Source organism: Mustela nigripes, chromosome 2 (assembly GCF_022355385.1).
Source record: "Mustela nigripes isolate SB6536 chromosome 2, MUSNIG.SB6536, whole genome shotgun sequence".
In the NCBI taxonomy this organism is placed as follows: Eukaryota; Metazoa; Chordata; class Mammalia; order Carnivora; family Mustelidae; genus Mustela; species Mustela nigripes.
The window spans coordinates 9150338-9172751 of NC_081558.1; the positions used below are offsets into that span (position 1 = coordinate 9150338).

At 57.3% G+C, this 22414-nt stretch overlaps 1 protein-coding gene across 8 annotated transcripts; it reads left to right on the forward strand.

Moving 5' to 3' along the window:
• The first annotated feature begins 27 nt into the window (after positions 1-27).
• Positions 28-22323, forward strand: NACC1 (nucleus accumbens associated 1). Of its 8 annotated transcripts, XM_059389161.1 has the most exons (10): positions 28-123; positions 893-985; positions 14666-15637; positions 15743-15916; positions 16501-16606; positions 16707-16804; positions 17600-17855; positions 20353-20428; positions 20956-21100; positions 21948-22323. In XM_059389161.1, the coding sequence occupies exons 3-9, from the start codon at positions 14674-14676 to the stop codon at positions 21049-21051; spliced, it is 1770 nt and encodes a 589-aa protein (XP_059245144.1). In that variant the 5' UTR covers positions 28-123; positions 893-985; positions 14666-14673; the 3' UTR covers positions 21052-21100; positions 21948-22323. The 8 variants fall into 8 exon arrangements, with proteins under 8 accessions (XP_059245144.1, XP_059245143.1, XP_059245142.1 ...); XM_059389160.1 differs by lacking the exons at positions 28-123; positions 893-985 and adding an exon at positions 1305-1376; XM_059389159.1 differs by lacking the exons at positions 28-123; positions 893-985 and adding an exon at positions 8717-8905.
• The last annotated feature ends 91 nt before the right edge of the window (positions 22324-22414 follow it).

Here is a 22414-nt window from a genome sequence, read left to right on the forward strand (position 1 = left end):
TACAGTGGGTGGCCGGGATCAAAATGCACGGCGGAAAGCTCGGAAAGTAGTGTGGATAACCTCAATCACTTCGGCACCCCCGGGAGGGGACGCATCATTCGCCCCATTTTACGGATGAGGAAGGTGAGGCTCAGAAAGGGGGCGGTAAGCGGAGAAATTCACCTACTGATCGGCTTCTGTGTATTGAGTGCTGTGAGCACATTATTTCAGGGCACTCTGCGGAACAATTAAGGCTCTGAAGTTAGATTTAATGAGTTTGAATCCCAGTCCTACCACATGGTCTTGGGAAGTTACTTAAACTCTCTGGGCCTCACTTTCCTTACCTGCTAAATAAGAATGCTGGCTTCCAATATAGAGCAAAGATCAAACTACAGAATGCCTGGAAACTGTGCAAAGCAGCCCCTCTTACGTAGTAACCGCTGGGTAGGTTCTAACTGATGTAGAAGGAGAGCGTAGTGGTCTGCACTGCCTGGGTCTCTCAGTCCCAGCTCGCCTTACAACTTGTTCTTATCCCTCTCTATGCTTAAGTTTGCCGATTTGCAAAATGGACAGAAGTTTTTAACGTTCGCTACTGGGGGGTTGTGAGTTTTAAACGAGTTAGTGCAGGTTAAATGCCTAAAACGGAATCTGGCTTGGCATATACATAAAATCGTTAACTTTTATTGTAGATTCTGGAGCCGGGGTTTGATTCCTGACACATGCCACCATGTACCTACTGGTGATCTTGAGCAGGTCTTTTCCATCTCTGTGCCTCCCTTTCTATAAAGTGTGTGTGTGTAATGATTTCGACCTAAAAATGTTAGTGTTAAGTTTAAACGAGATAATTCCCATAAAGAGTCTAAAACGGTGCCTGGCACAGTAAGTAGAATTCATTGTTGTTTTCGTTTTACAGGAAATGAATGTTCCGAAAAGCAGAGAGACTTGTCCAGGGTCGCGGAAGTAGAAAGTGGCAGGGTCGGGAGTCGAACTCTCCTGCAAAGCCAAGGTACTCGCGGAAACCGTGAAGGGCGAAGAGGAAAAAACGGGAGATGGAGGGAGAAAACGGAGATGGGAGGAAGGGAGCCTCTCGGCGCTCAGCTGGCCTCGCCTCGGGGGCGGGGCCGGGGGCGGGGGCGAAGGCGGGGCCGCGGCCGCTCCTCCCCGGCCGGGTTGCGGCGGCGGCGGCGCGGCTTGCGCTCGCTCGGCGCTCGGCTGGGGCGGCCTGGCCCACAATGAATGGCCGCCGCGGCTGCCGCTGCTGCTGAGGCGGAGGCCGCGGAGGCCGCGGAGGCGGAGGCCGAGGCCCCGGCGCAGGGGGGCGCGCCCCGGGCCCAGGCCCGGCCCCAGCCGCCGCTGCGGAGCCCGCCGGGAGCCCCCGGAGCGCGGCCACGGCGCAGGTGAGGCGGCTCGCCCCAGGCCCGGTTCCGGCCTCGTCTCGCCGGGGCGGCCCGAGGGCATCCGAGGGCCGGTTGAGGGCTGAGCGGGGAGGGCTGGGGGTGCTCTCCTCCGACAGAAAAGGAGCCGGGTCCGCAACCTGCACTGTCCCCGGACCGGCGAGTGCGGAGAGGCTCGGCCCTTACTAGCGGCCTTGAGCGTCCAGTCCCGGGCCGGGCCGTGGGGTTTGGGGGTGGTGGTGGGATCGGGCCCAGACCTCCCCCCACTTCGCTTTCGGCGTTGGGGAGGCGCAAGGTTGGGCCGGGGCAGGTGCCGGAGGCCTGGGAAGTTGGAGGGCCCGAGGAGGAAAAGTGAGGAGGCGCCCGGGGAGGCCGGGGGTTGGGGGGAGGGGAAGGAGGAGTCGGGCTTTGGGTCGGCGGAGTGGGGGAGGAGGGGAGAGTGGCGCGGCCGGAGGGAAACGGCCCGGAGGGGGGGCGGGGAGGGGCCGACTCGCAGGTAGTGTCCGGGCGCCGGAGGAGGTGGGTGGGTCAGGTTACAAGCCTGGGGGCGGCTGAGGAGAAGCCCAGGAAGTGGGGCAGGGTGGGTGTGGGCGGAGTTAGTTCGGGTGGGGGCTGATAGGAGATCCCAGAGATGTTTGCAGGGGTCAAATGAGGTTAGGGCTTGGAGAGGTGTTGGGCGGGGGGGAGGCCAGATACTGGGGCCATCAGGTAGGTTGAGGAACTGCTGTAGGAGCTTTGAGAGAGGGGGAAAGCAGCGCCTTTACGCTGGGTTGGTGGCCGCGAAACACAAATCGGGTCGTCCCGAGAAACTAGTGTGATCAAAAGGCACATGCCCCCTCTTCCCCCACCAGGTGTTACTTCTGGACCAGGTCTGGGGTCTTTTCCTCTTTTCTTCATCCCACTCAGGCTCTGGCTCTCTGACCTACCCTTTGGGCAAGCCTCTGGTGGCTTTTCCGAGGTGCTGGCCCACCCGGTGGGTGTTTGTGTGGGCAGCTTGAGAAAGTCTAGAACACCTAGCTGGGGCATATGTATTTGCAGAGGGGCAACCCAACGGCCCTTACCTGAGTATCTTGGGATACTTCACTTTTTGTGAGCAGAACCTTGGGGCTCAAGCCTAAGGGATGGGACCTCACGGGCACCATCTTATACCACGGCCTCCCAGGCACCAGCATCCCAGAGATGAGCCTATAAAGCTCTGTTCATTGTATTTGGATGCTCCTGATGGGGTGAAGGCAGGCAGGCCTCTGAGGAGATCAAAACCAGTATTTACACCCTGGCCCAGGCCTTTGGGGCTACTGGCCCCAGGGCTCTGCCTGTGGGGTGCTCTTCCTGGGTCAGGCCCCAGGATGAGCTCACTGATTGCTCACCACCACTGGGTCAGCTTAGGTCTCCCTGATAGGAGGAAGGTGAGGGCTCGGGTGGCTTGTCCCAGGTCACCCAGCTAGACATTGGCAGACCAGGATTGACTGGCACTCAGCTCAAACCCACAGTCTCCTGGGCTGGCCTCTGAGGAGCATGACCGGAGGAACTCCTACTGTTCTGGATTGCCTGGTGGGAATTCTGTGCCCAAGGCCTTTTCTCTTGCCCATCCCAAGGGATAGGGTTGTACCTTTGTGGACAAAGGGGTGTCCCACACACTCTGGTGTGTCCCAGAGGGCTGGAATAGCAGAAGCTTCTTTCTCAGAGGCTTGGTCACATCTCATTTCACAGCCCCCCCCCCCCCCCCCCCCCCGGTCTTCTGGGAGCCAGGAAGTCAGGGGTCACTGTAGGCCTGCAGTGGGAGGCAGTTATGAGGCTGGGCTCCAGAGCTGCATCTTGCTTTGGTTGCCTGGTTGTCTTTTCCCTTCTTTGGTCCTGGGTCAGACCACCACAGTTTTCTTTCCTTCTCCCTGGGCTAATTGTTACCATCGTGTCCTGGGTGCAGATTTTGGATCTTGAGCCCCTGAGACAAGAGCCACAGACTGCTGGGTAAAGTGGTATCACCCAGGCCTGGTTTGTAACCCTCATTCCTTGCCTCCCCCCAGTCTCCCTGTAGTTCTAGAACTGACCCCACCTGGGCCCTGCTCTCCTCCTCTCCCTGGCTGGCCTCCTGGCTCTGAGAGGGGGAGGAACTGGGCTGCAGCCCCACTTAAAGATGCTTTTTCCCTGTTTGGTTGGGCCTAGGTTGGCTTCTGGGGCTCGGGAGTGGGTCCTGAGGCTGGGGGGGGGGTGGCTACCTCTGGTCACAGAGGCTGGGGCTGGGTGTTGCTGACCAGGGTGTGTGGATGGCAGAGGAGGGCTGTGGCTCCTAGCTGCGTCTAGAGCTAGAGGAGGCACTCAGAAGCTACTTTTCTGTGAGGATGTAGAGGCACACAGACCTGGGGCGTTGGAGAAAGCCAGAATAGCAAGTACTACAAGTAAAAGGACCTGTGGGACAGTTTTCTATCCCTAGGGTGTCGGCTACCTGCTGGGGCCAAGGGAGCAGTCCTGAATAACATCCTGGTGGGGAGAGGGGGATGGAGAATTTCAAATTGGGTGGTCAGGGAAGGCTTGTGGGAGAACTGATCCCTGAATAAGAAGGAGTCAGCCTGGTGGGGGGAAGCTGGGGCAGGGAGGAGCGAACGTTCTGGGCAGAGGGGACAGCACATTGAAAGCCTTTATTGAGCCTGTGCCAGCTTTCTGCTAAGTTCTCTAAATATCTTGTCCTCATAAGGAAGGAGTGAGGGGTGACCCTAGTGTGGAGATGAAGACCCTTAGTGCCATTTTCAGGAAAGCGCCCAGTCTCAGGGTCTCCTGGATCTCCCCACTGCCCCTAGATGAAAGTCCATACCCCTTGGCCTGCATCCAGGCTTTTTAAAGTCTGGGGCCTGAGCCAGGCTGTGAGGACGGCTGAGTTTCTGTCGGTCTTGGAGAACCTGTGGGGGGTTGCTCCAGCCAGGTCTGACTCGGAGTGCATCAGGTTCGGTGTCAGAGCTAGTGATGGAGAAGGGAGCCTGTGTTGGAGGCGACGATGAACCTCTTTCCCAGGCTTGAAGACAGGTCGGCGGTGCTTGAACAGCCTTTGTTCCCTGTCTCGGGTCCTTCCTGCTCCTCATCGCCCTGATCGCTTCCGCCCTGCCCCAGGCCTTTGGGGTCTGTTGTGCCCGGCAGGAGCATGCAGGCCCATCTTCTGCCTCTGCTGCTGGATCTCCTGGCTGAGAATGCCATCCCTCCATCTTCCCCCGGGGAGACTTTGGAGCTGCAGAGGCTGTGAAGTGGGACCCGTCTCGTAGTGGTTGCAGACTGGGCTCAGTGTTTGGCTGTGGTCGCCACCCCATCTGTGCTGTGCTGCCTCCTTCGGTGAAGGCCTCAGCATCCTTGGAGAGATCCGAGAGAGCCCTCTGTGAGGACAGCGACTCTGTTTTCTGAACTAAGCAGGGGTTGGGTAAAGGTGAGCAAACATGGTATTAATGGGCAGTCTGCTCCCACCATTAGCACCGCTTGCTCGGCCCTGACACCCTGGGCCTAGGTTGTAACCTTGGCATCTCCCATTTCCTCCTCTGATAGTGGGAACCGGCAGGCATACGTCTGCCAGAGTGGTTCTCAATCAGGGATGATTCTACCTCCTCTTAAGGGATGCTTGGGCAATGTCTGGAAACATTTTTATTTGTCACAGCTGGGGCTGGTCCTGGCCTCTGGTGGGTGTAGAGCCCAGGGATGCCATTCGGCAGCATAAAAAATGTACAGGGCGGTTCCCCTCCCCAAGGAATGCTCAGTCCCAGTGGCTGCAGGGCCAAGGTCAGGGGATCCTTGTTATGTTGTTACCAGGAGGAACGCAGAGTTTGGTGTCCAGGGTGTTGGATGATACTGGGAAGGCACTGGGCGGGGAGCCCCCAGGAAGTACTGCCCCATTTATCACGAAATGGCATGAGGTTCCGGGAGCCAGCAAGTGGTGTAGGATGTCTCCGCTGCTGCCTGAGACTGTAAGGGGCTTCCGGGGCAAACAGAAGGGGACATAACTAATAATCACAGCTGGTGTTACTGGGCACCCGTCTCAGGGTAAGCATCAGTCTACCCATGTTGCTTGCTGGTTTAATCCTTGAAACAGCCTTGTGTGGCAGGTGCCGCCATTCAGTCCATTTTATAGCTGGGAACACTGATGTCGGGGGCACGTACTGCTGTGGGTGAATGTTTTCTGTCAGTGTAGAGGAAGGGGAGCACAATTTTAAGCAGGAAGCTTTGAACTTCAGGTAAGATAAAAGGATTCGGATTCTCAAGCCCTGCCGAGAGGCCCTGGCATGGTCTCCCAGCACCTGTCAACAAGCCCCAGCCCAGCAGCCACGTGCCCAGCAGCCCTGCCAGCCTCCTTCCTGGGCTGCGCAGGTGTCCCCTCGGGGCCTTCACGCTTGATGCTCCCTTCACCACCCTTGGTGTGGCTGCTGCCACCGGGTCCTTCAAGTCTGAAGGCTCACGCGGGGATTAGGGTGTTAACTCAGGAAGGTGGGCCAGTGGGGAGCGGGAGGGCTGCTGCCCATCTCCTTCTCTGAGGAGCTGCTGCAGACAGAGGCCAGATTCCCCAGGGCTGCAAGAGAGTGGGCGGCGAGAGGGAGAAGCACTGGGCTGGACTGCTGGTTCCAGGGAGGTGGCAGGGCAGGGAGGAAGGGCGGAGAGTGGCTGCGGGAGGCTGGGCGGAGGAGAAGACCTCTCCCAGAGCAGCAGAAGGACCAGCACCCTGTCTGGCCCTCAGAGGGCACCCAACACCCCATTTCTGGGGAGGACACATCCAGTGAGGACAAAGAGCCCCATCTCACGTTGGCCTGTCTTGGCTTCCCTTCTTGACTCTGGCCTCTTTGCGCCCCAGTTTTCCCATCCACAAAATGGATCTGGTCACAGTGGCTGCAAGCCTTGGAGTGATGGGACCATGTAGAGTGAGAGGTGGGTATGGGCCGGCCTTGGTCAGGAAGCCTCAGCTGCTGTTACCACCAGACTCTGGGAGAAGAGCCAGACACTACCTCAGTGCCATCCTGGGCCTTGCTGTCCTAACCCAGAAAATGGCGCGAAGAGTCATTTCTACCTCAGAAACTAGCAAGAGGTGTCATGGAGCCCTTGCCAGGTGCCACGCATTGAAGGGGCGATGCTAATTGCCACCTATCCCCCTGTCACAATCCTGTCACCTGCCGTGGATTTAATGGCAGCTTTTTGGAGAAAAAGAGAATGAATTAAATGAACACATACTTTAAAAATGTCAACTGTAAGGGGGCGGTCCCTGGCTGGCTCATTTGGAAGAGCATGTGACTCTGAGTCTCAGGACTCTTAACCTTGGGGTCGTGAGTTCGGGCTCCACGTTGGGTGTAAATACTACCCCCAAAAAAACACATAAAAAGTTTTTAAAAAGATGCCGACATAAGGATCTGTACAGTCAGATAATGCTTTGTTCTTCGCTAGCAAATGTTTACTTAAGCTGCCTTCTCGTTCAGCTCCCAGAGAGGGTCCAAATGGCTCTGGGCCAGGAAGGCTCCTTGAACAGCCTAGGGGGGTGTGTCCCCCACCCCCTCCTTTACTCTGACCTCATGCTGAGCTACATGAAGGAGTGGGGGGCTTCCCAAGGGCTTTTGGTCCTTCTGCTGGGGTTGGTGGTTTCCCTTAATTGGCTTGCATGTCCCCGGGCAGCTCACTGGTTCCCTGGAAGGTCAGCGGGAAGGGTGGTCTGTGATGGTGGCAGACACCTGTACCGCTAGCTTCTGTTGCCTCGGGAATGTGGGGCTCCCTCTCCAAACCACTGGCAGTTTCCACCCCCACTCCTAGGAATCACCCAGCCACACAAAGCACTTCTGGTTCAAGCCTGCCGTACCCCAGCGCGATCCCACAGTAGTGTGAGCAGTTGATGGGAATCCATGCTGAGCCCAGAGCAGGACCCTGACTGCAGGCCGCCCAGCTGGTGCGGCCACCAGAGGAGGGCACCCGTCTGCACAGCCCCCTCCACGCTGGCCCTGAGGATTCCCCCCGTGGTGTGGATGGCACTCCAGGCCAAGCTCAGAGACCTCTGCTGAGGCCCACTGTTGGAGTCACGTTAAAGTGGAACCAAACAGGGAGTGAGGTTGGTAGTAACTGCAGTAATTCTTCATTCCGCAAACAACTATTAAGCACCCGTTGTGTGCTGATCTGGTCTAGGGGTAGCAGTCACCACAGTGTGAACCAGCGAGGCAGGCGCCGGTGGAGGTGACACAAAGCTGAAGACACCTGGGTAGCTGGACGGTAGGCAGTGACAGCGAGGAAGGGTCAAGCCAGAGAAGTGCAGGGTCGGGGTTGGGAGAGGTTGTCTTGGGAAGCTCGAGCCAGGTTATGGCTTGGGAGGACATGAAGAGCTGCGGCCGTCTCGAGGACAGTGTGCTAGGAAGTCTAAGAACCGGTGGTGAAAACTGGTTTTAAAAGAGTTTGGGGTCGAGTCTGAGGGTCTTGCCCCGAGCAAGGAGGGCTGGAGCTGCTGTAAGCTACAGCTGGCGGACCGGGGCGGAGTTGGTATCTAGGACATCCACAGGCAGTCCAGGTCCGGGGCTCCGTGGGGGAGTTGGACGTGAGTGGATGGAACTTCCAGCCTCTCGAGTCCGCCTGCCATGACAGAAACCCCACAGACGGGATGGCTCAGGCAACAGACACTGTTCAAGGTTGTCGGGGCTGGAGGCCTGAGATCAGGTCCAGAGGGCCTTGGTGCGCATGCTCACAGAGAGAGAAATGTCTCTCTTCTCTATGGACATCAGTCCCAGCAGATGAGGGCCCCACTTTTATGTCGTTGTTTAATCTTAATTACCCCCAAAGACTGTATTTCCAAATAACAGACACATTGGGGGTTAGCATTTCAACATATGCATCGGGGTGAGAGGCACAGGTTGGTCCAGAGCAGGGCCCTGAGTCTGGGTTTGATCCCTGGGAGGAGAGAGGTTGACCAAGGATAGAGCTCAGTGTCCACTTTTATTTACCTTCAGTTTCTGGAAGGACCATGGCTGCTTCTCCCTCAGGGCTCTGCACAACTTCCCAGTATACTGAGGGCTGCGCTCCCAGTCCACCACTGCGTGGTTAGATCTGCTCCCTCGCCCATCCCCCAACCCCCGCCAGATACCAGCTCTAATGTCACCTCTTCTGGGCACAGTCAGAGGCCCGGGTATGCAGCACATTGATCTGTGTGACTCTGAATGTATGGCCACGTTCCCCATGGGACCGTGAGCCCTGGGAGGCTGGCCTTGTCTCAGTCCTGGCCTACCCCAGGCTCCCAGGCTCTTCATGCCCCAGGCAGGCGCTTGGCAAATATTTGTTGAGTGACTTGGGAGGTCATGGAAACCGTGCGCTGGGCCCTTGCATCGCACTGGGAGACCTGCTTATATTTGTGACCAGGACACTAACGATGCTAGGAGGGCCCACTCGGCCTTGTTTAGGACTGGCTGCTGCTCCTTCCCTCGGGGGGTCTGAGGACCCCAGAAGATGGGCAGACTAATATGCCAGCTTCTGAGGAGAGAGGATTTGAATGGTGTTGTGCCCTAAGGGAGTCTGTAATCAAGTGCGTTTCAGTGTTCTCAGAGGTAAGCATAAGGGCTCTGGATGGGCCGTGGGGAGAGCGTGCAGAGGGCGTGCAGAGGGGGGTGTCTCTAGTCTTGAGAATTCTCAGAGCCGGGGGGACGGAGGGTGGAAGAGGAGGATGTGGGCAGTGAGAGCTAGGGGGGGCCTCCGGGCAGCGTGCACAGCTTGGCCAAAGGCCTGGCTGGGGTGGGAGAGCCATGCAGTTGCTTGCTGGGCACGGAATTGTAGGATGCTTTAGAGACCCCCAACTCTTGGCTCCATCGGTAGCAGGTGACCCTGACCCAGGCCAGGTACCTGGTACTTTAGACCTGCTTTTTCTGGGAGCCCATGAGGGCTCCGTGGTCGTCGTCTCCCTGCCTCCCAGCCCCCCACCCCAGGCTGGTGTGGGATAGGGGCTTCGCGCAGAGTCAGGTCAGCTGTTCCTTCGGAGTCCAGAGGACCGGATTGGGGTAGTTGCCCAGGGATGAGCGGAAGGTGGGGAACCGGGGGGTGGCCTGTCACTGTGCTTCTGAAACCAGCCAAGGCCTTGCTTTCCCCTGTCCTTGCAGGGGCAGCAGGGCCGTGCAGGGTTTCTGCAACTCAAAACCTGCCACCCCACTCCCCTGCACTGTTGTGGGGGCAGGGCGGGGGGTTCCTGGGCTCTGACTGGTTGAGTTCTTTGTACCAGTTGTCTCCCTCCCCCTCCCAAAGGCTTGAAAGCCCTGGGTGCTGGGCTCTGAGACTGGGGTTCACAAGGCTTGGGGGATCCCAGCCTGAATGTGGAGTGGCTGTCGCCCTCGGGGGGCCCCTTCCTGTGCATGTTCCCTCCTGTTACCACAGGGACATCAGTGTTCCTGCGGCTGAGCTTGCTCTGAGTGGCCAGCCTGTGCCAGTTTCCCAGTGAGGGGCCAGGCCCTACAGGCTGGCTGTCGGCCCCCACCTATCCAGTAGGGCAGTACTGGCACCCGCTCCCCTCCCTCCCGGGGAACCCCAAGGACAGCTCCTGCAGCAGCACCTGGCATGAGGACCACAGCTGGGAGCACTCCTCAGAGTGCCCCTGCAGCCCCCACCAGCTGCTGGGTCCCAAATTGGAGTCGTTCATTTGCACTGCGCTCTCCCCGCCCGAAGAGTTTTTATTTATTTGTTTTTCTGACAGCGCACAAGCATGGGGAGCAGAGGGACAGGGAAAAACAGGCTCACTAAGCAGGGAGTCCGTCCTAGGACCCGGGGATCATAACCCCAGCCGAAGGCAGACGCCTAATGACTGAGCCACCCAGGCGCCCCTGGAGTCACTTATTCCTATCGTGGTGCCCCCTCTTCATAGCCACGCACTCACAGATCTGAGTGTTCTCTCTCTCTCCCCGTCCCTGCCACCGCCGCCTGCCGCCACCACGAGCCCAGCCCTCAGCGTCTCACCTGTTTCCGTTCTCCACAGTGCTCCTGCGAATTTTCCCCAGGATGGTCTGGGCCTGCACCTCCCTTGCTTCAGGCTCCCCCCTGCTCCCTCAGAAACATTTGTCCTCACCAGGCCAGGCACCCCCTGTCCATACCCTTCCCAGCAGCCCCGTTGCCCCTGTACTCCCAGCCTCAAGCCAACACCGGCCTCCTGGGAATCTCCAGGCTGCGCCTCACTCCCAGTCCGCCCCTCAGGGACGTACTCTTCCTGGTTGTATCCCTCCCTGTGTCTCCCCCTAGACCTCAGCATGTGGGGACAGCCAGTCTTCTTTAAAGCTTGTCCCCCGTGCCTTGTGGTTTATCGGGGTGGATTGGGTAAATGAGTCCCCATTTTACAGATGAACAAACCAAGGCACAGAGGGGACGAATTGGCATCTGAAACAAGGTGTGGTGTAGGGGTTTGCTCTGACTCCGCTGCTGGCCTCTCCTGCCTTGGTCCTCCCCCTTCCAGTATGAGCTTTCCAAGCTTGAGGGGTCTAGAAGTCTCTTTCAGGGATGGGAGCTAACCTTTCCCTTGACTTCCTTGACTCTGGTCACTTGGGCTCCAGTACCTGGAGCAGCTTCATTTTGGCAGCCTTGGGAGTTGGGTTGGGGCTTCGAGTCCCCTGGAGCAGGCTCTCTGGATTCTGTTCTTTGCCTTATCTTAGTGCCTGTTTCTCCTGTCTCCACACACAGGGTCAGCTCCGAGCCCACCTGGCACTGAGTTTGAGCCCTTGAAAGAAGTGTGCTGTCTTCTGATGGGAGAGTCCCTGTCTCCGCCTAGCCCCTGTTGACCCTAAATTGTTTTTTCTGGCAGTGACCGTGATTTTGATGATGACAAGGAGGCAAAGGGCATACCCAAGGGAAATCACAAGTTTCAGTGCCTACACAGACTCTTGTCCGTATTACTTACTTACCAGTGACCCTTGGAACAGTTCTTGGCTTCCCTGTGGCCTCAGTTTTCCCATCTGAGAACTGGGAGTATGAAATTGGCCCCATAGGTTTGCTAAGAGGGTTCAGAGAACTTCCTGCTGGGCACCCGTCAGCTCTTTGGAAGCATGGGTGCTGGGAGGGGTGGGGCTTGCTGGTGTCTCTCTCAGGGTTCCACCACATGCAGCAAGTTCGAGAGGACAGACTGAATTTGTGTGGTAGGGTTGGTCTTAGCAACATTTGTTTCCAAATGGAGAAGTAGAGGTTTGGAGTTCATGCTCCCAGGAGGGAGTTGATTCTGGAGCCGGCACTTGCCTATCAGTCTGTGCAGCATAATTTTGAGTCCAGTGATACCAGGTAGGGCCCCTGTGTCCCACCAGTGTTCAGCCTGTGGAGGCGGCTCAGGAGGGACTCAATAGTGAGTGGAAAATGTGAAAGACGCGTGAAAGCTAATCTGGGAATGAGGGGAAACTGCTGGGGTCTCTAGTTGGTACCTGCCCCAGGGCCTTTGCACACATGCTTTCCTCCTTTCTCCTCACCAGCCCGACTCTTCTCATACCCATCCTGCCCATTCAGGACCACTGCCTCCTGTATTTTACAGAACTGCAGGGGACTCGCTTTTACCATGGGTACAGTCGTAAAGCCACATTGTCCTTTAGAGCCCTTTTATGAGGGCACTCAGACTATTGGACATGCCCAGTTCTGGATTGGAATGTGCTGGAATGTGCAGTGATGGAATAGGCTGTGAAGCAGAAGTTCACATTTGACAGGTGCCTGCACTCACTGCGCACGGTCACGGACAGTTCCTTTTTATTTTTTTAGTTTATTTTTATTTTTTAAAAAATTATTATTTTTAACTTATTTGAGAGAGAGCACAAGCAGAGGAGTGGCTTCTAGAGGGAGAGGGAGAAGCAGGCTCTCCCCACTGAGCAGGGAGCCTGACATGGGGCCCATCCCGGGACCCTGCGATTGTGACCTGAGACAAAGGCAGATGCTTAACTGACTGAGCTACTCAGACATCCCTCCTTTTTTTTTTTTTCCTTTAAAGATTAATTTTATACTTGTGTATTTTAGAGAAAGGGAGAGTGGGGGAGGGGGGAAAGGAGAGAGAATCCCAAGCAGATTCTGTTCTGAGCATGGAAATATTATCTTTTTTTTTTTTTTAGAAGATTTTATTTATTTATTTTGACAGAGATCACAAGTAGGCAGAGAGGCAGACAGAGAGAGAAGGGGAAGCAGGCTCCTCACAGAGCAGAGACCCCGATGTGGGGCTCAATCCCAGGACCCCGGGATCATGACCTGAGCCAAAGGCAAAGGCTTTAACACACTGAGCCACCCGGGTGCCCCAATATTATCTATTTTTTGTAAATAAGCAGTAGAATCACTAGGTTCAAAATTCAAAGGAACCACAGCATTCATGGCAAGTGTGGATTCTTTCTTTTCTCTTTCCTTGGCTTTATTGAGTTGCACGTAGCATGGTCTCCATTGAAAGTGTATAGTTGGGGGCGCCTGGGTGGCTCAGTGGATTAAGCCGCTGCCTTCGGCTCAGGTCATGATCTCAGTGTCCTGGGATCGAGCCCCACATCGGGCTCTTTGCTCAACGGGAACCCGCTTCCTCCAATTTCTCTGCCTGACTCTCCGCCTACTTGTGATCTTTCTCTCTGTCAAATAAATTAATAAAATCTTAAAAAAAAAAAAAAAAAAAAAAAAAAAAAAAAGAAAGTGTATAGTTGAATGGTTTTCAGTACAGTTGACCCTTGAATGACGAGTGGGTTAGGGGCACTAACGCCGCCCACCAGTGCGCACACAAGGTCAAAAGTGCATATACAACTTTCAAGTCCTCCCCACCCCGAATTTAACAGCCTACTTTTGATCAGAAGCCTTACTGATAACCGTTAACACATATTTTGTATCTTGTATGTGTTGTATGTGATTAAGCTAGAGAAAAAAATGTTACTAAGAAAATAATAAGATTTGCTGGCGGGTTCAGTCAGTAGAGCAGGCGACTCTAGATCTTGGAGTTGTGAGTCTGAGCCCCGCCTTGGGTGTAGAAATTCCTTTAAAGAAAAGGGGAGGGAGGGAGGAGAAAATCATAAGGAAGAGAAAATAACATTTGCAGTCCTGTACTATTGAAAAAAAATTCTGTGTATAAGTGGACCCACACAGTTCCAGCCCGTGGTGTTCGAAATCGATTATCCAGAGTTGTGTGCACGTGACCACAATTTTAGACCATTTTAAGTTACGGCCAGAAGAAATGCCCGCATCCTTCTGCTCGCCACCCCACACCCCACCTAGCCCCTGGCAGCCACTAGCCTGCTTTTTTTGGCTCCGGATTTGCCTGTTTTGGACATCTTACATAAACGGGATCGTATAATACACAGTTCTTGTGTCCACCTTCTTGCTTTAGCATGTTTTCAAGGTTTGCCCATAGAATGGTGTGTATCAGTGCTTCGTTCCTTTATATGGGTGAATAATATTCCATCATATGACCAGACCATGGGTTTTTTGTTTTGTTTGTTTTGTTTGTTTGTTTGTTTGTTTTAAGCCATTCATCAGTTGATGGTCGTTTGGGTTCCCATCTTTCTGGTGCTTGCGAGTGGTTCCATAGACACTCACGTACAGGTGTTTCTGTGGGTACAGGTGTTCGTTTCTCCTGGGTATAATTCTGAGGAATGGAATTGCTGGGTCATCTGATAATTTCGTGTTTAATCACTTGAGGACCTGCCAGACTGTTTTCCATAGCAACTGCACCATTTTACATTCCCAGCCGCAGTGTAGGAGGCTTCCGATCTCCTCCTTGCCAACACTTGTTGTCTGTCTTTTTGATTCTCTCCAGCCGAGCTGGTACGAAATGGTGTTTCCTTGTGGTTTGCATTTGCATTTCCCTGCCGATGGGTCCTGTCCTCGGGCAGCCTCAGAGTTCCCTGAGTGCTCCCTTAGTCCTTCAGCCAACGTGATCGGGGGTCATGTCCTCAGCACTGCGGCCACGGTGCGAAGACCCCGATGCCCCTGACCCTTTGGTGTTTCGATGCCAGTCCCCTTCAGAGTTCCCCCGTGTGTGCTGTGCTAGCGATGGCTAACACTCACAGAGTTCTCACTGTGTTGACTCATTTAGTATTCAAACACACATGTGTAAGTACGCTTTTGCCCCCACACCCCCACTGGAAGGGGCCGCTGTGGCCACCCGGCCCTGGAGCTGCCATGCCTGATTGGACAGTCTGTCACAGAGGCAATTCTGTGCTGGGACCAAGGGCGTGGGTGGCTGCCGGCAGTTCTCCCCACCACGGCAAATCCCACCATGTGGATGTCTGCTCCCACGTGTCTCCCTGCCACACGTGAGCTTCGTGAGTGGCGGGGGGGGCACCGAGTGTGCTGCCTGACCCTGTCCCTCTGTCTCTCTGTCCCTGTCCCCTGTGCAGCTGCCGCCATGGCCCAGACCCTGCAGATGGAGATCCCGAACTTCGGTAACAGCATTCTGGAGTGTCTGAATGAGCAGCGGCTACAGGGCCTGTACTGTGACGTGTCTGTGGTGGTCAAGGGCCATGCCTTTAAAGCCCACCGGGCGGTGCTGGCCGCCAGCAGCTCCTACTTCCGGGACCTGTTCAACAGCAGCCGGAGCGCGGTGGTGGAGCTGCCGGCCGCCGTGCAGCCCCAGTCCTTCCAGCGGATCCTCAGCTTCTGCTACACGGGCCGGTTGAGCATGAATGTGGGTGACCAATTCCTGCTCATGTACACGGCCGGCTTCCTACAGATCCAGGAGATCATGGAGAAGGGCACTGAATTCTTCCTCAAGGTGAGCTCCCCCAGCTGCGACTCGCAGGGCCTGCACGCTGAGGAGGCCCCATCATCCGAGCCCCAGAGCCCCGTGGCCCAGACATCCAGCTGGCCAGCCTGTGGCACCCCGCTGCCCCTTGTGTCCCGCGTCAAGACGGAGCAGCAGGAGTCGGACTCCGTGCAGTGCACGCCGGTGGCCAAGCGGCTGTGGGACAGCGGCAGCAGTGGCGGTGGCAATGGCAGCCGCAAGATGGCCAAGTTCTCCACGCCGGACCTGGCTGCCAACCGGCCACCCCAGCAGGCCCCAGTGGTGGCAGCGGCGCAGCCAGCCGGGGGGGCGGTGGCAGCGGCTGCAGGGGCTAGCACTGGGCAGCCAGCCGGGGGGGCGGGGGCCACAGCCGCAGCAGCAGCAGCAGCAGGGGGCGTGGTGAGCGGGCCCAGCATGTCAGAGCGGACCAGCCCGGGCACCTCAAGCGCCTACACCAGCGACAGCCCTGGCTCCTACCACAACGAGGAGGACGAGGAGGAGGATGCTGGCGAGGAGGGCACGGACGAGCAGTACCGGCAGATCTGTAACATGTACACCATGTACAGCATGATGAATGTCGGCCAGACAGGTGAGGCGCCTGCCCTGCCCGCCCCACCCCTGCCCTGTCCCTACACCCCTCCCCCCCCCGCAGCCAGCCCCCTTCCGCAACACATGCTGCTCTCTGCCCCCAAAGCCGAGAAGGTGGAGGCCCTCCCTGAGCAGGTGGCCCCTGAGTCCCGGAATCGCATCCGGGTGCGGCAGGACCTGGCATCTCTCCCGGCTGAGCTCATCAACCAGATTGGCAACCGCTGTCACCCCAAGCTCTACGATGAGGGTGACCCCTCCGAGAAGCTGGAGCTGGTGACAGGTGGGCCGGCATCACTTCCTCCCCAGATTCCCTGCTTCACCCCAGGCCTCTGTGTCCTCTGAGCTAGTGGCTTGTGGGATGGTGGTTAGGAGCTGGACTTGGGGTCCGACCCCACCCCTGCTACCACTTGCTCTGCCCTAGGGCAGCTGACCCCTCTTTGCATTATATGTGCCCAAGACTGGCCTCCAGGTTTCCACACCAGAGGCTGGTATGAGCGTTGACTGGCATTGTTGGCCACACGGGCTGATGAGCGGCTCCGTGGGGCCGTTGGAGGGTTGACTAACACGGTGGTTAAGAATCTTGGCTCTTGGTGTCAGGTTGCCTTGGTGTGAGCTTCCTTTGCCTGTTCTTTCTGGTGCCCAGGTGGCTGTGTGGGCAGAAGCCATGCGAACGCGAGCAGGCTCGGCACGCTGTAGGTGCCCCGTGGACAGTGGCACCACCAGCTGGCCTTTCCTGATCGCTGACCAGGCCATGCGGGGGCGAGTTGTCAGGGGGCATCTTGGCCAGGCCCAGGCCAGGGTTTGGCCAAGTGGGGAACGGGGCAGTCTGGGGCCCCCCGGCCACCCTCCTGCTCCCCACTCCAGGCACCAATGTGTACATCACGAGGGCGCAGCTCATGAACTGCCACGTCAGCGCGGGCACGCGGCACAAGGTCCTGCTGCGGCGCCTCCTGGCTTCCTTCTTTGACCGGTGAGGCCCTCACAGAGCCCAGATGGAGGGGAGGATGGCTGCCCCCGCCCCCCACTGCAGAGGGCCTGACTCCATCCCATACCCATGCTCCTCACCTCAGGAACACGCTGGCTAACAGCTGTGGCACCGGCATCCGCTCTTCCTCCAACAACCCCAGTCGCAAACCGCTGGACAGTCGCGTCCTTCATGCTGTCAAATGTGAGTGTCTGGCCTTCTGGAGTCAGGCTGGGGTGGGGTCTGGGGCAGGCAGGTGGTCCTCTTTGCTGTTGACCCTGATGGGTGGGGATTGGTGTTAAGAAGGATTCTGAGGCTGAGTCTGAACTTGTTAGGAAGAGGACTGGAATGGGTTACAGATTTCTTCACAGTTGCAGGGACTGTTGGGGGGCGGGTGGACACTGAAGGTAAGCCTGTGTCAGATGGTGGGGGGCAGGGCAAGGGTCCTTGGGTAGTCATGGGAGCGATGAAGCGGCCTCCCCAGCCGTGTTCAGGAGAGAAGTCTAGGTTTTTTTTTTTATTTATTTGACAGAGAGAGAGATCACAGGTAGGTAGAGAGGCTGGAGCAGAGAGAGAGAGAAAGAGAGGGAAGCAGGCTCCCTGCTGAGCAGAGAGCCCGATGCGGGACTCGATCCCAGGACCCTGAGATCATGACCTGAGCCGAAGGCAGCGGCTTAACCCACTGAGCCACCCAGGCGCCCGAGAAGTCTAGGTTTTTACCTGGAATCTTCCCATTCCTAAATTCTGGCAAATGACCCAGGTTTTTCAAGAGCACTGGGGCACCCTCTCTGACCCCACACCTGGCCGATCTCAGGCATGGGGCCAACTGGTACGGTTTAGCGTCCTGGCTTGTGGGGCCTCCATTCTCTCACCTCAGAAGGGGGGTTCAGAGGTGCCACATGCATGTCGGGGGGGGATTAAGGTGCAACGTGGCTGAGTGTTGTCCGTGTCAGAGGCCAGTGCCACGCTCTGCCTGAGCCGTGCGCTCCGCCCTCACAGACTACTGCCAGAACTTCGCTCCCAACTTCAAGGAGAGCGAGATGAACGCCATCGCAGCTGACATGTGCACCAATGCCCGCCGTGTCGTGCGGAAGAGCTGGATCCCCAAGCTCAAGGTGCTCATGGCCGAGGGTGACGCCTACACCACCTTCATCAGCGACACGGGCAAGATAGAGCCGGACATGATGGGCGTGGAGCACAGCTTCGAGACGGCCAGCCACGACGGCGAGGCCGGCCCCTCAGCTGAGGCCCTCCAGTAACTACCACCGGACCCTCCCCGCGGGGCCGTCACACTCCCCCCACCCGCCCCATCACACCCCCCCACCATCTTGGTCACGAGCTACTGTCTGTCCCTCCCCAGGACCCGCGGGGGGCGCTGCATGCTCCCAGCCCCTCTGCCTCCTCATCCCACCCTCCGACCACCATCCGAGTGGGCTAGGAGAGGGCGGCAGCCGGTGCGAGCTCTGTGCTGCCTCTCTAGCATGCTCGGGCAGCGCTGGGGAGCCTGCGCTCCCCCTCCCCTAACCTCCAGCAGTGGTCTCTCCACTCACCAGGCCAGGTATGGGGAGGGGCCGGCCTGGGGGGCTCAGGAAGGCCCCTTCCCCAGGCCCGGGGCCCCAGGGTTCTCAGGACCCCTCCTGCCACCACCTCCCAGTGCTTCCATGTTTCCAAAAGCGCCTTCCTGACTCCCTCGTCTGTCCCTGCACCTGGGGGCTGGGGTAGGCGAGGCGGAGGGGACTGCCCATTTCACAGCTGAGGGAACCCAGGCTCAGAGGAACTCCACCGTTGACCTAAGGTGGTGGGCGGTGGCGGGCCCGGCGCCCTTCTCCCCCCCCCCAACCCTGCGCCCACCTCTGTTGCCCCCATCTGTCCCCTGGGGCCTGAGAGGGGCAGGTCCCAAGTGGGGGGCTCTTGGAGGCAGGCCAGGGGTCTCTGCGAATAGAATGAGAGGTTTCCTGGGCTCGCAGAAGTGTGTGCGTGTGTGCACGCGCGCGCGTGTGTGTGTGTGTGTGTGTGTGTGTAGACGTTTTTGCTTTTAAACAAATGAAGATATGAGAGGCAGTAGGGCCAGGGCTGGAAGTCAGGGGAGCAGGCTGGGGGGCTACTGCCCTTGCCCCCCTCCCCCACCCCAGCCCCCGGCCCCAGCCCCTGTACATAATTTTTAAAGCATTTTTTTAGCTAATGAAATATTGAAGTATAAGATTCCTTTTATTTTTCAAACCAACAGGACTGTGTCTGATGTCCCCTTCGGTCCTGGGGGACGTGACAGGCAGGACGTGGTGGGGGCTGGGGGCAGGGTGAATGCGTGCGTGTGTATGGAGTGTGGGTGCGCAGTTCTGAGGCTGGGACTCGGCCAGGCCTCTACTTGGGCTCTGTGGGTCTGACCAGGACCCCCTTGCTCCGCTGCTCCCCAGCGGGGTTCCATTTGAGGGGTGGCCCTGGCCTTAGCCTGTTGGCTGAGCCCAGCTTCTGGGGACAAGGCAGGGCCCGCTTCCATTGTTTAGCAGTTTGCAGAATTTTCTCTAACCATTCCTCTTTCTATCCTCGCCCAGTGCGAGGGATTTTTTTTTTTTTTTTTTTAATTTTACATGTGAACTTTGGAGGGTTCCTTTTGTTTTTTTACTCCCTGTTCCCCCACACTGGGTGTCCTTTTTTTTTCACAATTTTCACCTTTTCCTCTCTAGCCCTGTCCCCACTGCCTCTCGTTTCTTCCCAGATCTGACCGGCCCATTCCTCCCATTGCTCCCAGCGGCCTTTCCAGAGGCAGGGGGATTGTAGGAGGTGGGGAGAGGGGGATGGCGGCCAGCCCTGACTGGACCCTTGGAATCTGACTTGGAGCCCTCCCCCACCACCCAGGAGCCCCCACCGATCTGCAAGGGGGTCGCTCCTGACATCTTGTTGTGGGGATGTGGGGGTGTCTGGTCTGGCCAGTGTCCTGGCACCCTGCTTTCCTGGCCTGGCCCCCGCACCTTAGCCCTCAGCCGGCCCAGTGTATGGGGGGAGTCGACGCCCCAGCTAAAGCACAAGCACCTTAGTCGCACCTCCCCCACGCCCTTGTCCTGGCCTTGACATCCTACCCCAGCATCGATCCCAAAGCACAATATCCTGGTCACTTGGCAAGCTGCCGGGCCGGCCAAGGCCGAGGGGCCGGCTGGGGCTCCAGCCAGACCCCACAAGGAAGGAGTCCTAGGCGCTGCCCTCCTTCCAGGCCTTAGCAGGGGCCAGCTCTCTGGGACTGGGGTCTTCTCCCTCCCTAGCCCTTTGTCCTGGATAGGTCCCTGCCCAGCCCCTCCCTGCCTTTTCCCCGGGTGGGGCTTGCCCGTGTCCCTCTTCCGAGCCCCTGCAGCACTGGGGTGGGAGAGCCCCCTCATTTCAGGGACCCCAGGAGGTGCCCCTGGCCCCGGGGACTGTGTTGGGGGGGAAGGGAGGGGAGGGGGGTGGGCAGGGGTGCAGGGGAGGAAACTCCTCACCAGGAGAGCCAAAGACAGGGTTGTGCCTTACCCCAGGAGCCACCCCTGCGTCCCTCCCGCCCTGCCCTCCCCACCTCCTGGGCGGCCTGCTGCTTTTCCTTCTCTCCCCACCCCTGCCCTGCCCTGCTCTGAGCTGCATGGTCCCCCCAACCCCGGGCAGCCCAGGGAGGAGCACGAATGGAGAATCACCAACCAACGCAAAAAAAAAAAAAAAAGAGAGAGACTGTGGGGGCCCCCCCTTCACCTCCCCTGGCCGCCCACTCACCCGCCTCTTTCACGCAGGACAGACCGCCCGCCCTGTCCGTGTGAAGTGCCAACGGCCTCCCCGCCCTGGGCCGACCCCCCACTCCCCGGGCCCGTAAGTGAGATTGCACATTAACTACTGTAAGGAGAGGAGCCGCACTGGGAAATGTGAACCATGAGAATATCAGTGACACTGATGAGGAGAATAAACTAAACGCCTTTGTAACAGCCCAGCCGCATGCCGCTCTCTGGGGGCGGGGCCCAGGGAGGGACAGATGCACACAGGGGCTCGCTGCGGGCTCAGTGTGCGCTGGGGAACTGCCGTTGTAGCCATTGCATCTCAGAACCTCTGTGTGTGGGGGGAGGGGCAGTTTCCCTCCTTCAGAGGCTCAAACCCAAGCTGCCAGTAGCTGCCCCTTGGAACGGGGCACCTGGCCGGCTCGCTCGCAAGTGTGGACTTTTGATTGCGGGATTGTGAGTTTAAGCCCCACGTTGAGGCTTGTTAAGTAGCACCTTTCTGGCTACCCTAGTGTATATAGACATGATGCCCTGGAGCTCTTCTGCACATGCATGGGCTCTCAGTCCTGTGCCAGGGTCCCATGGGATCACCCCCAAGAAGGGCCTCTATTGAATTGGCTGTAGGACAGACCGACTGGCTCGCTCCCCTTCTGTGGCCGTTTGACACCCCTAGTCCCAGTTCTGCATCCTGAACACACCCACCCCCTTCACTGTGGCTGAGCCGGGGCGCCCGTGCACTCCAGCATCGGAAGGAACATGAGTGGGGATGGTGAGTCAGATTCGGCCAGTGTCCTTTATTTATTTTTTTTTTTTAAAGATTTTATTTATTTATTTGAGAGAGAGACAGTGAGAGAGAACATGAGCAAGGAGAAGGTCAGAGGGAGAAGCAGACTCCCCACGGAGCTGGGAGCCCGATGTGGGACTCGATCCCGGGACTCCAGGATCATGACCTGAGCCGAAGGCAGTCGTCCAACCAACTGAGCCACCCAGGCGCCCCTCGGCCAGTGTCCTTTAAAATACCTTGGACAGCTGTGGGTCCTGAGGATAGGGAAGGACAGAATGTCCTCTCAAGTCTGATGGAAAACACACAGATGGGCTGTAAGGTACCCTGATTCAGAAATATTTCTAGTAGCGTGGGAAGGTTATTCATCAATGTTAGGGGTCCTGTCAAGTCAGAAGATAATTTGGGAAAGGAGGCTTCATCCCCTGCCCTGGCCAGGCCTGTCTACTCCCCAATTAGGGGAACATCCAGACATCATGGGGAGATGATCAGAGAGGATTTCAGTTCCCAAGGAGGCCTGGATGTGTCAAGAAAACCAGCCCCCCCCCCCTTGCCCCAACCAGCTGCCAGAAAGTAGGGTTTTGAGAGCCAGTGGCATCAATGGAAAGACCAGTCACTTCAGGTAACAGGAAGGCTGCCCCAGGTAAGTGGAAGCACCATCTGATTCCAGAAGTCCTGTCTTTGAACCCCAGGAAGACTTGGAACTAACTATAGAAAGATCAAGCAAACCCAAGCCATAGCATCAATGGGTTTGCATCAGAAAGGGAATCTGTACGTATTCGGTTCTTTTTAAGATCGGACAGATGAGCCTGATGTAAGGACATTCTTGTAACAGGCAGTATTTCCTGGTGTGTAAATGAACGAGCAAGAGGCGTGGTTCTGATGTCTGACCGCACGCTGCACGGGATTTGAACCTCTTGAGACGCTGGCTAAGGTTCACGCTGGCTAAGTTTTCCCAGCTCACAGGAATCCTTTTACACCCAGACAAGCTCGGAAACCCCGGAGCTGACAAACGCTGCCTTGGGGACCAGGTGAGCCACGGAGCCCGGCGCTACTGGGGCCCCTCAGAAGCAACCGCTCAGCTCTGTGTCAAAGGGGCTGGCCTGCAGTAGGCCCAGAACAAGCAGAAGATTCACTGAGTCAAGGAAGAATCAGGGTTGGCATTACTCAACGTTATCCATGGTGAAACCCAGAAATAAACTGGAATGGCCTTTTCCGCACAAATCCTGACCACTGAAATACCTCAAAGGCGTGTGTGCGTGTATGCACACACGTATGCACATGCACGCGCCTGGGCCCCAC

Excerpts from the sequence above, each read along its gene's own strand:
- NACC1 (XM_059389159.1), top strand. The coding sequence starts at position 8,851 with ATGGTGTTGTGCCCTAAGGGAGTCTGTAATCAAGTGCGTTTCAGTGTT. Across the intron at positions 16,805-17,599 it reads CGTCCTTCATGCTGTCAAAT|ACTACTGCCAGAACTTCGCT; the intron begins GTGAGTGTCTGG and ends CCGCCCTCACAG. Across the intron at positions 17,856-20,352 it reads CCCTCAGCTGAGGCCCTCCA|GACAGACCGCCCGCCCTGTC; the intron begins GTAACTACCACC and ends TCTTTCACGCAG.